This window comes from Mus pahari, chromosome 2, assembly GCF_900095145.1.
Source record: "Mus pahari chromosome 2, PAHARI_EIJ_v1.1, whole genome shotgun sequence".
NCBI lineage: Eukaryota > Metazoa > Chordata > Mammalia > Rodentia > Muridae > Mus > Mus pahari.
In genome coordinates this window covers 140,904,945-140,918,108 of record NC_034591.1, presented here as the reverse complement: position 1 = coordinate 140,918,108, position 13,164 = coordinate 140,904,945, and the positions used below count along the sequence as shown (strand labels likewise).

At 46.4% G+C, this 13,164-nt stretch overlaps 1 protein-coding gene across 6 annotated transcripts in view; it reads right to left on the bottom strand.

Annotated features, from left to right (window-relative positions):
- The window catches only part of Ano2 (anoctamin 2), a 339,560-nt gene that overhangs the window by 218,946 nt on the left and 107,450 nt on the right, over positions 1 to 13,164 (bottom strand). For all 6 annotated transcript variants that reach the window (XM_021190379.1, XM_021190380.1, XM_021190381.1 and 3 more), the window contains 2 exons: positions 1,626 to 1,681; positions 486 to 527 (listed from right to left, as the gene is read on the bottom strand). In XM_021190379.1, the coding sequence (XP_021046038.1) occupies positions 486 to 527; positions 1,626 to 1,681 (98 nt within the window). The remainder of the gene's footprint in view (positions 1 to 485; positions 528 to 1,625; positions 1,682 to 13,164) is intronic.

Below are 13,164 nucleotides of genomic sequence, written 5' to 3'. Positions count from 1 at the left end.
AGCATCCTTCCCCCAGCTGTAACCTAGTTCCCAGCTTCCTGTAACAGGCATCCTGATCAAGCTTCCTTCTCCCTCAACACTCTCCTTTGTCATTTGGGAGTGGCTTTATTCTACTTGCCTATAGGACAGGAAACTGTTACAAAGATAACCCTGAGGAATCCAGAATGGATAGTAATGCACTTTTGGGGAGTGGGGGTGGGGATCAGGGACACTTCATAGGCAAAGGGATTCTAAGCGCCTACCCATGGGGCAGTGTAACTTCTGGTAACATGTTCACTCTGTCTGGGTGTTCACACCCAGACGTTAAGGAAGGTGGAAAGTTAGTGTCACTCAGTTGGTTCTCTCCTGTCTTTGAAAGGTGACATTTGTGATGGGAAAACTGTTAAGATTAGATATGTAAATGGAACACTTATGACACCTTTGGCCAGTTCCACACCCAGCCATGTTTTACCCAAGGTCCTCGGTGCAGGACAATAGAGGCTCACCTTTCTGTCATTCATGTCATCCCCTGGACTGTCATATTCACCCTGTAGGGAAAGGGAGACACCAGATAAAGCCAATGCGATCATCAAGAACAGATGCCAAATGAGAAAAGATTTTCTTTCTTTCATTTTTCTTTTCTTTTCTAATGTCACCTCTTTCATTTCTATTTAAGGAAAATCAGAAGCATGGCAGAGTCAGGAGCCAGTGTTGGATTTCATAGTCATCACCTTATAGTGTTTAATTAGGATAGCTTTTCACACAAAATGAGCCCCTCCTGTGCTTTCCAAATGAGCTCAGGTTACTATCTCAGCCCATGCAATGGCAGGCTCTGTGCCTGTAGATGGGTTAGCACATGAAATAAAATTCACCCCATGCTGTCAGTAGTTAGCTTTACATGCTCCACAGCAAAGATGTCAGACATGGGAAGGCTCCCATCTAAGAAATCAGACTCATGCAAGCTTTTCGCAAGTTGTCTTGAAATATTAGTGCATTGCATCTTGGGAATTATTCCCAGCCATGGAGTACTTCCAGGTTGTACCCATGCTGATGGGGATTCTCCCATGGCTATCCACCTGCCTTTACTGACAACTCAGCCATGGGTACTTTCAATCAACTGTATGCTACATCTGCATTTTGACAGTTTTGCCAAAAACAAAGACAAGGAAAGCTCAGACGAAAACCAATATGTGCTTCTTATGATCTGTAAAAGTGACTGGAAAGACAGTTTGAGACCTTTGGCAAAAAAAAAAAAAAAAAAAAAAAAAAAAAAAAAAAACCAAAACCAGGTGTTATCCTCAGCAATGTTAAGTTCCAAGGTTGAAAAAGGTGTTTTAATCTCAGGGTTCACTCCTGCCTTCTTTTGCCAAATGTTCACCCACCCCAAGGCCCATGGCTCCAACTCTCAGAAGATTAGAGAGAACACAGTGATGAAGCAGGCAGTTGTGGCACTCTGCAACCCTGCTCCCGGAAGCTGAGGTAAGAGGTCATGAGTCTGAGGCAAGCCTGGGTCACAGAATGAGACCCTGCATCAAGAAGAGAAAGAAGGAAGGCAGGGAGGAGGGGAGGAAAGAAAGGGGGAGAGAGGGAGTGGAGGGAGAAAAGGAAAAGCGAGGGGTGGGGAGGGGAAATGGAGAGTTACTTACATCATGCAGCGGGTAGGCAGCCTCGTAGATATTGTTTGCTATTAGAGAGTTAATACCTGCAAAGTAAAGAATAGCAACTCTGAAGCAGAGGCCTCTCAACCCGAAGTCTGATAAAGGTTAAACCCTTGTGTGCCTCCCAGCTGTGAACCACTGCATTCTCTGCTCTGTCCCTCCGCTCTATGGGCTCTTCCTCAAGCTTTAGTCCTGAGTAGAAGGGAAATAGTATCCATTTCTCAAACACCAGCGATGTTTTTTATGTTCAGTATGCTGTGAGAACCTTCACATTGCGCCTATCCTTGCCTTCTGATTCTAGCCCAGTAAACCCTCTACACTCCACCGCCACAGGCACATTGCTTGGGGTCCCCTATGTTCCACGTCAGCGTAGATGAGTTCTATGGCAGTCAGGGATGACTTTGGCCATGATAACTTAATGTAAGTGTTGATATCTGTCTTACCTCCCCGTCTCTTCACAGGACTGCTTCATTTGGCGATTGGCCTACCTTCTTAGACTGCAACAGCCCCAGGGTCTGAGGTTCTAGCACAGCACTGCTCAAAATAAGGTCTGAGGAACCTTGGGAGACCTCTGGCTCTCCCATAGCTCCCACACTGCGGAATGTACATGGGTGGTGCAGTCGAGAGCACCTCACAGCTCCACTGGCAATATTTGCTCTTTACTCTTTCTCTCATGTGAGTACATAAAGGGCTTTTGTGGCATGTCACAGTGCCATCCCCTCGGCTGACAGAATATATGTTTATGACCTCTTTTGCTCTATATTTTCCTCAGTTTTCACTCCAGTACAATAAAACCTGCTCAATAAAAATCACCTAAATAAAATCTCTTTGGTGCCCCAATAACTTTTTTATTATTGGTTTTATTTTAGAGATTATAGTACAATTAGATCATTTCCCCTTTCCTCTCTGCAAACCTTTCAACATACCCCTCTTTGCTCTTTCAAATTTATAGCCACTTTGTTAATTGCTGTTACATGCATATATGTACATGTATATACATATATATCCCTAAATATAACCTGCTTGGTCTGTATGTGACTCATCTGTGTGTTTTCAGGGCTGTCCATCTGGTATTGGATAACCAATTGGAATGTTCTTCCCTAGTGAAGACCGGCTCATGCCCCTGTGTTCCTTGGTTCCTGAGTTCTTTGTGCAGGGTCGAGGCCTCATGTGTTTCCCCCCCCCCTTCACTTTGTCGTGGCTAGTCCTGTTGTCTTTGTTCTGCTCACGTTTAGGTAGTCCTGTTGGTGGAACTTTATAGGTGTCTGTTCTGGAACTCCCAGGAGACACACTGTCATAATAAACTCCAACAAGGTTTACAGGGCAAAGGTACCCTGATACTTTTTTAAAAATTAAAAACGAAAGTCTCACAGGGACGTTCGCTGTTTAGTCCTGGAAGTCCCTCACACCACTTGCCCACAGCAAAGTCTAGTGAGGAAATGCTGAGTGGACAGATACTGGTGACTCTCTTACTCCAACCCTGACAGCCGAGAGCTGCTGCTCACAGAACAGCACGGTTATTCTTGTGTCTTTCTTGGTTTTATTAAGAGGCTATAAAGCAGTCTGTAGGTCCTTCATCAGGTATGGGCTATCCTAGGTCACCAATAGTCTGTACATTCTGCATCAGGATGAGTTATCCTGAGTCACCAGCTTCCTGGTAGGAGAAATGTCTCTCACCAACTTAGACTACCACGATGCTGCACTCCAGGATCCACCGTCAATCAAAGAGAGGAAGTTCCTGGTACCCTGTAACTCCTGCAGCCACGCGCACACTTTCATCCCTGATCTGTTCTTTGCAGAGAGACAGCAGACAGTAGTAAGACAGAGTCACGGAGTTCATAGGAAAACAGCATAACGCACTGATGTTCAGTAGGCCGTGTTGTCGGTGGCTCTGCATCCACACTGAGGCTGGGACACAGGTCTGGGACACAGGTCCAGGCATGAACACATTACAACTCATCACTTTCTACCTCACACGTCCAGCCACAACCACACACTAAGACACCGAATCTCAAACAGTCCTCTCTTCCCTAACAGTCTCCAATTCTCAAACCTTCCCAAGATTCACCACGGTTCTAGCGTGCCACTTATGCCGTGCCCACCGGTTGGTTCCCTTAGATGCTCAGTAGACATGGCCACCTCCAGGGATTTGAAAGCTGCATGTGCACGGATGTGTCTTCAAGAGCTAGCAATCCTCTTCTAGTTTTAAGTTTCTTCTTTGGGATTAACGTAAAACAGGAGGAAATAACTTCGGGGGAGTGTGGAGGGTCCGAGAGGGGAAGCACGGGTGGGGGAGGGGTGCCGGGGGTGGACAAGCTACAGATTTATTTTAACTCAGAAGACTACAGTTTCAGTCAGAGCATCATTAATCAGTTCAAGACCCCTAACCACAGCAATACGAAGCCACCCCACAGTAATCAAAGGGAGGAGAACCAAGCTGGGGCAGCTGGGGCGAGCGGATATTTTCAAGCTATGAAAGCACTGTCGACATGGATAGAAGCTGAAGCCTCACAGGCTGGTAGAGCCCCCGATGCAACCACATCCCAAGAATTACCTCACTCACGCCCCACTGTTGCCATGGCAGCTGTAATAACACCAAAGACAGTCCCAACACTTCATGGGGAAAAAACAAAACAACAACCAACAAGCAGGTGTTTCACCTCTCTTGGCTGAAGCATCAGACTAATGATCTGAGTTCAACTGGAATGTCCTCGAAAGATCTCGGTTCACTGGGCTATAAGCTGTACGCCTACTTCCATCTCAAACCTACACGCAGCTCCACCTACAACAGGCAGCTCATCCCCTCCAGGACACAAGCTGTCTTGTTTCCGTGTCCTCCAAAGCCTGCACTGGAAATGAGTCAGAGGGGATTGTCTTTCTGCTGTGTCTCCCAACACTTGGTTCACTGTCCTGACACCCAAAGGGGTGACATTTGAGAAGCCATCAGCCCTTGGCTGTACTTGCTCAGTATCTCTTCTAGCTAATCAAGTGTCCCTGTCCCCCAACACACACACACACACACACACACACACACACACACACTCCTCACTGCCTTGTTCTACCCTGATGAGGAAACTTGAGACTCCGGTTGATTAGTCTGCCTTCTAAGACAGGAAGTCCAGGGAAACAGTCTTTTGCCTTGGAGCAACGACTCCAGGTTAGGAAATCTGAGTTATCCCGACTCAGATACCTAAGGCTCCCAAATGATGTCATTGAATGTTTCTGTCACCTCTAGCTGTGCACCTCCCACGGGACACCTAGGTGGTAGCACATGGTGATCCCAATCAGTGTAGCTGGTGGGGGGAGGGGAGGGAGAGGAGCTGAAAAGCATTGGTGCGGCCACAGCCAGCTACCCTACCAAACTGGGTCTGCAGGGGCCTCTGGTTCTACCCCCAGACTTCAGAAACCAAGACTCTGCCCCAAACAAGCATGGAAATCAGTTTGAAAAGAAAAGAAAAGAATCAAAACGTTTTTCAAAAAGAAAAGGAATCCCTGCTTTGAAATTTTTGGATTTTTTTTTTCCCTTCCTTTTCAACAACAACAACAACAAAAACCCTGGTCTAATTGGTTCCATCGTGTGCCATTCATGTGGCCACAATGACAAGGCTTTCTTCCTTCAGGACCACATAGATACTCTTCCCGAACTGTATTAGGCACAGTAGGGGTAGGAGAGAGAGAAAGAGGGGGGAGGGAGGAGGGAGGAAGGGAGGGAGGGAGGAAGGGAGAGACAGAGACAGAGACAGAGACTAAACTTTTGTGTTCTTACTCCTAGAATGAAGGCCATGGAGAGGCAGAAAGTTCAAAGGATATTTTCCTTCATTTCTCTCCAGTCCCCAAAGAAAAGCAAAACCTCAACTCAAACAAAGCATGGACTCTGGGGTCCCGCAGAAGCTGGTCCCTACAACCATCAGCCTTATCTCTCTTTCACACCACCGGCAACTGCACACCGGTTGCTTAGAACTTTAACCCCCAAAGGAAAATGCTCTGCTTCCTCCTTACTCAGCACGGACCACACTTTAAACAGCCTGGGAGACTGGCCCAGCATCACTGCCCCTCTACATCCAGAGGCATCCGAGCCAAAGACCACAACCAGAGCGGACTCATGCGCCTGCCCTGGGTAACAGAGCATGCGCATACAAACCCCTGAGCTTCGCCTTTGGCTCTGTGGGGAGACCGAAGTGCAGGACTTTATGGTCCGCCACCCAGGGACTGTCATTAAAACTACAAGCGCTGCTGGGTGGCAGGGAGCACGGCTCTGCTCCCCGCAGGCCAAGCTCAAAGGAAACTTTCATCCTTTGGGACAGGTACTTAGAGAGATGGTGCCCTCCTCCTGAAAGCCCATTTGGTTTTGATTCGCTCCACAACAGGGCCTGCTCAGCCCAGCCTTCTGCTTTCATCCCTGCGCTCCAGCCGGACATAAATCTAAACCAGAGGCCCCAGACGGCACATTTAACAGAGACTATATTTACCCATCACCAAATTGTCTTGACGTGTGCTTAATTACTTAAACGTCTTTAATCCCGAACCTTTTCTTCTAACAAAATAGAAACCAGTTCGGCTGGATGAACGATAAACCAGATGTTTACAACACACACCATGGTCTGGCTCCGGTCAAAATAATTAAGACATCGTCTCCTGAGTGGGAGGGGAGATGCCCAAAGCATACATTTGTTTCAGTGCTCTGACACCAAATGTCCATGAAAATGTACCCCTATTAATCTGTAATTTTCTATCCATGGAAAGGTAATAATAACTTCCATATGAAAGAGAAAGAAAGGTGTTTGCCCTGTGATACGGTCAAGACGGCTAGGGTTTCCCTCCACGGATAAGCACTCTTTAAAGTTACTGCGTGATGGAGCACACATCCAGGGCCCTGGCAGCTGACCCTGGGAAACGTGACAATGATTAAGGAGGTACGGCGGGGCTCGACCAAGTGTGTGATCGCTCACATGCTTCTCCCACTAGGCGGAACCTAACTTGTAAATATTGTTCATCTCTGAAGAGTGTGTGCATTAGCCGTAATCTCTCACTTGCAGGGGTGGATGCTCCCTCCTCCAGGGCTTATGGGAAAACTCTGGGAAGTTAATGGGCAGGGGCTGGAGAAAAGGCTTGATGGCTTAGAGCTCATACTGTTCTTACACAGAGCCCAAGCTCAGTTGTAGGTGCCACATTGATGACTTATAACTGCCTGTAACTGCAGCGGGAGGAGGTCTGATGCTCTCTTCTGGCCTCCGTGGACACCAAGGTCTCACTTTCTTAAGGTCAGATATGCTTGTTTTGCCTTTTTATACTGATATCAACTCCCTCCAAAGAGAGAATCAAAAGGAACCAGAGGGAACTGGCTGAAGTAGCTAGAACACTGTGGGATTCGTTTTTGTATGTTCGTAGGATGCAGCTTGGAAAATAACAAGAAGGCAACTCTTTATAGGTAGGTTTGGCGGCTTGGCTATCCTTGAGTACTTCTGGAAGCCAAGAGGCAAACCTTCCGCTACACTCTCCACATTCTTAAATGTCATTAGGTTAAGACGCCTGGAACAGCCCACCGAACTACACCTTTCTCCTTCTCTTTCTCATCAGCTGACTTTAAGGATCCTAGGAATCACCTGGGTAGATTATTGACACTGTACATTCTAAAACCTTGTCCCTACAGGTTTTAGTGCATCAGATTTGGTAACTGGTTGAAACCAGGAAAGTAGATGGTCCTGATGCCATGTAAGTGCAGCTGTTCCTGGCCAACATATCCTGAGGTTGAGTTGCAAAAGGCTAATCCAGGAGGACAAACTTCTTCCAACTACCTTCCTACCAACTTGAATCCTCCCAGCTGCCATTTCCTGTCTCCTGTCCATTCCCACCCTCTCTGAGGTCTGCAGGTCCCAACTGTAACCCTGTACCCTTTGCGTACTTAAAGAATGGCGAGTTCCTCTTTGGGCCTCATTGTCTTGTCTGTAAAGGAGACCACACCGCTCCTTTGAACCACAGGTTCCAGTGGGTGTCAGAGCTGGAAGGGTTCAGAAACACGACAAAATTTTCATTTTTCCGATGGGGCAAAAGACATACCTGGGTCCAAGCTTGTTCATCCCAGAGCTGGGAGGAGCCCACTATTCCATCCATGCCAGGCAGGTAAGTGCCTACCGCCCAGCTCCCCTGCTGCCCTCCCCACTCTGATGGGGTTAGACTGGTATAGTCTGTGGTTTCCTCTTGCATCCCATCCCTGGGAGAGATGGAGAGAACTGACTTATGCTCCTGGCCTCCCAGCTAGTCACCTGCACAAGGAGAGTCCTCTACCTTCCTTCCATGACCCAGAGGGCTTCTCCTTATGTGTCTAAAAAGGTAGATAGCTTTGCTACTGTGAGTTTCAGGTTGCCACACCCTTCCTGGTACTTCTCAATATCCACCCTGGGCTTCTGTGAATGGTGGCTAAATTCCTACCCTGGATAACCCTGAATGTGTCACTTCTGCTGCCAGGATGCCAACTGACTCTCTGAAATCAGGGACTTTTCCAGGACAGCCCCACCCTAACTCATTGCCCCCACCTCTGAAAGTCCCTCTGGAAGTCCCTCTCTGTGTATCTCATGTAAAGCACCCCCATCTTCAGTGCTTTTCTTTGGTTACTTTTCCTTTAAATGCATGTGGCCACATGACATATTGTCCAGTTTATGCATTTGGCATGTTTTCCATCTCCCTTCACTAGAATGTCAACTCCCCAAAAGAGAGGTTTGTTTCTGTTTAAGTCACCACTCTATTAACCAACTCTAGAATTTGCACAACACATAGTAGGTGCTCAAATGGATTTTGAATGAATGGAAGGGTGAGTCTTCCAAAACCTCTGGGGAACCCTTCCTGACAACGTCCACTGACAGCTGGTGGGCTGACTGAAGACTAGAAAAGAGCCTCGGACCCTGGCCCTAAATCCCCCACTGTGTGCCAGTCAGTAATTATCTGTGAAATTAGGTGACACCGGTTAGACTTGCTCCTTATAGCAGTGCTTCTCATGGACCAAAAGAACTAAAGATTTAAAAAACAAAATACTTTGAAAAATGTCCAAATATACACAAGAATTTTGGCTGCAGTAAATGCCTTATTTGCTCAGAGATCCCCTACCTGCTTAGTTCCGACCACAGAACACCCAGAAGCAAGGAAAACAATCTATAAACAGCCAATGCAGAGCTCATAAAGTCCACTCCCCCTGATGATATGCGCATTATCCACAGCGGGATCCTGGCAGCAACCCCTCCTTTCAATCGCTCTCTACCAGAATTTCAAGGCACTTGTTTGTCTGTCTCCCAAATGGCACAGGAGAAGAGAGATAGCACAGACTGAGGGAGAGGTCACCAGGTCAGGAATTCAAGAAATGAAGGCAAATGTGATAATCCACAGGGTCTCTCTCTCTTTCTCTCTCTCTCTCTCTCTCTCTCTCTCTCTCTCTCTCTCTCTCTCTCTCTCTCCCTTTCCCCCTCTCCTCTCCTTCTCTCTCTCTCTCACACACACACACACACACACATACACACACACATGTTCTCTCTAACACATATTCTCTCACACACACACACATATTCTCTCTTTCTCTCACACACACATATGCACACCCATACACGCATATCCTCTTTCACACACATTCTCTCTCACACACACACATATATTCTCTGTGTTTGTGTCTCTGTCTCTGTCTCTGTCTCTGTCACCCATACACACACACACATATTCTCTCACACACACACACATTCTCTCTCTCTCTCTCTCTCTCTCTCTCTCTCTCTCTCTCNCAACACATATCTACATACAATTTCACCATATGAGTATAAAATTGAGTAAAATTTGCCTTCTTTGTATATACATTTTAAAAATGCTCAGAGTATTTTTAATTCATCAAAAGATATATTGTTTAGTTAGGTAATCTCATCAAACATTTCAGAAAATAAAGTACACACACACACACACACACACATCCAGACACATACAAATATTCTCTCTAACACATATTCTCTCTCTCTCTCTCTCTCTCTCTCTCTCTCTCTCTCTCTCACACACACACACACACACACACACACACACACACACATATGCTTCCTTCCTCAGTGGTTATCCAGAAAAGCTTGCTCATGCGTTCATCCAGAGAATCCCTGTAGAGCATAGAGCCACATGACCTGAACACTCCCCATTCATTCATCTGATCGTAGAAATCTAGCAGGACCAACCATGGTTAGTTATGAAGCAAGGAAAGCAAGATTTCTGTGATTGGTTTGGGAAAGATTTCTACCCAAAGGATGTGGCCACAGGCAGGGACAGCCACAAGGCTGAGCATAATCCCCTTTCCCTTTGCTCAGGATTAAGTTTCAGATACAACTGCAGAAACCCTAGAGCCTTATGGTTTGGGTATGTATATTCTATCTTTTCCTCCTAGTTTTGACATTCAATTTTAAGTTGTGTGTTCTCCTGGTTCTTATTTTTTCAATTTATTATTTATATTAGGCTTGATTTATTGTTTTCCTTGTAAGCCACTTCAGAAATGTTTGTGGAACAAGGCAGGAGTATAAATAAATCTGTACGGGCGGGTTATGTATAGGTTGATGCTTTACAAAAGCTGGCATCAATAAAAATGTATTGTCTACAAAGAAAAAGTGATGACTGAGCAGGGGGTGGAGGGAGCTGCTGAATTGCAGTTCTCCACATTGCCATGGCCGCTTTCTAAGGCTCCAGCTAAGTCCAGTGAGAAAGAGACTAAGGTGTTTTCCATGGATCACGTGTGTAATGACCGTCCGTAAGGCCAGACCCAAACACGAGGATCTTCGTCTGGGCGGGGGTTGCCCACAGTGCCACACCCAATCCTATTCTTTTCCCCTCCCGATGATGAGACAGCAGGTGCTCTGAAGAGATGTCTGTCACTAATACCCATGTGTGCTTCACCTCTAACAAAACTGGAGAGGTAGACAAGGAAATCTAAATACATCCCCTGGCTCGAAGGTCTGCATCACCTCAGAGCTTCACGGTGTTGCTACGCCCCTCACTGTTTCGGATCCTACCGTGTCCTTAGTTGTTTTCACTCTGCCAAGGGCAATTTATAAGTTGTTCAAAGAGCTCCAGTGGCTTCATTTTGGCCAGGCAGAAGTCAAATCACTGGAGATGGCCTTCCACGTCTGGTGAGAAGCGGAGTTCGACCCTCCCTTTTTACAAAGCGAGAGTGGCAGCAGCAGCTCCTATGCAGTTAACTGACTCCTCAGACTCCTCCTGACTCTGCCCTGGTCCATAGCTCTTCAAAGGTAATAGGAATGGCATCAGAGCAAGGACAGCCAGGTTCTAGGTGCGCAACTTCAACTCAGCATGTGGCCTTGGGCAAGTCTCCTATGTTCCTTGTGACATCTGTAGCTGATGATAATTCCCAGCATACCGCCGTCTCCAGGAGCCACGAACCTGATGCTATGAGACATCGTTTTCTGTTGATACTGAGAAGCAGATCTGGAAGGTAATTGCTTCCCGCTTCGTGCTCCTCTTTCATTGTGTATGTGATTATACCCAGCCCCTGCTGCATTGTCCCATAATTATCTATTTACACATCAGATGGGTACTACACGGCAGGCCCCCTTGATGGCTGACAGTAGGTCAGTTCATCTTGGCATCCCTCTGCTTCTGAAGCGTCATCTGACACAGCGTCATCTGACACATAGCAGGTACTCGAAATATGTGCTTCTAAATGTCGAAGAAGAAAGTCAGACTTTGAACACTACTGGGCAACAACAAAATCCTAAAGATGTTTGACTTTGAGACAACACACACACTAAATACTAAAAGGGGGAAAGAAAACAGAGTCTGTTCAAACAGCCAGCTTCCTGTGACCTTCCAATAATCCTGGGGATTATCCTTTCCCAGAGCCCTAGCTTTTAAGGACTTTCCAGTTTACAAAGCAAACTCACTGTTGCCTGTTTAATCTTTATAAAAACTCTGAAAGATACGTTTACGATCTCCATCCCACACAAATGAAACTGGATTGTAGAAAGGTTAAGTCACTGTCTGTGAACACAGTCGAAAACTCACCAGCGATTGCTATGGAACTAATAGGCTTGGCATTTTAAAAATTAATTCATTAGATAAAGTCAACTGAGTAGAATGTGCAAAGCAGAAAGCTAGGTGCATAGGTGCATACCTGTATAGGGGCATAGGTACATAGGTACATAGCCGCATAGGGGCACAGGGGCATAGGTGCATAGGAGCAGAGGATAATAAGGGCATAGGTGCATAGCTGCATAGGGGAATAAGTGCATTGCTGCATAATGGCATAAGAGCATAGGTACATAGGTGCATAGCTGCATAGGAGCATAGGTGCATAGCTGCATAGGGGCATAGGGGCATAGGAGCATAGGTGCATAGCTGCATAGTGGCACAGGGGCATAGGAGCATAGGGGCATAGCTGCATAGCTGCATAGGGCATAGGTGTACAGGTCCATAGAGACACAGGTGCATAAGGGCATAGGGGAATAAGGACACAGGGGCATAAATAATGATTTAAGCACATCTCCAAGGCTCACTGTCTGAGAGACAAAGCCATTTGTATAGAGACTAAGCAAGAAAGAGACTGGGGTTAGTGGAAGCTCCAAAGAGCATTATGGGAGAATCAGTGAACCAGACTTGATCTGGGAGTGGGCAATAATAAAATTGGGGCAGTCACAGCTCATGTGTCTACTTCTGGCACTTTGTGCATCTCTGAGTAATGAATGCATTAGCAGCAGACTGCCTGCCTTAGTGTGGACGTTCTGAATTGTTGGGGCTTTTGCTCCAAAAGAACAGAAATAGTCATATCTGGAAAAATATTCCACAAGGTGAATGGATTCCACCAGTCACAGTGAAGAGAATGTCGGCTTTAGGAGAAAGTTGCTGTATGATCAAAAGCAGTCTGGGCAGGAGAAGGGAGACTGGGGCAGGAGGTCGAGACAGAAACCTCAAGGCAGGAACTGAAGCAGAGTCCAGTCTTACATTAGTCATTCACCCTCTCTTGGGGAGAAAGCAGTTTCTTCATGCATAGAATGAGTTAGACCCCCTTTAAGACAGCTAAGATACTTTTCTTCTGAAAACAGTAAATGAAAATTGGCTGTGGTTACTTAAAGCTACTGTATGCTCATTAGTTTATTCAACTCGGCACAAGCTAGAGTCACCTGGGAAGAGGGAACCCCAATTTAGGAGCTACCTCCATCAGATTGGCCTGTGGGCACATCCGTGAGGCATTTTCTTAATTGCTAGTTGATATAGGGAGACTGACCCTGTGACCAGTGTCATCCCTGGGCAGGCAACCCTAGGTAGATAAGGAAAGTAGCTGAATAAGTCACAAGGAGCAAATCCGTGAGCAAGGGTCTTTCACGGATTGTGCTTCAATTCCTGCCCCAGATTCCTTCTTCCTACCCAAGTTGTTTCTGGTCATGGTGTTTGTCACAGCATCCAAAGGCAAACTAGGCCAAGAGAGTTGCAGCTGAATGGTACGGATAGAGTGAAAGGTGTTGGTAGAACTGGAGAGATGAGGACTGCTTTCAACCATGAGGAA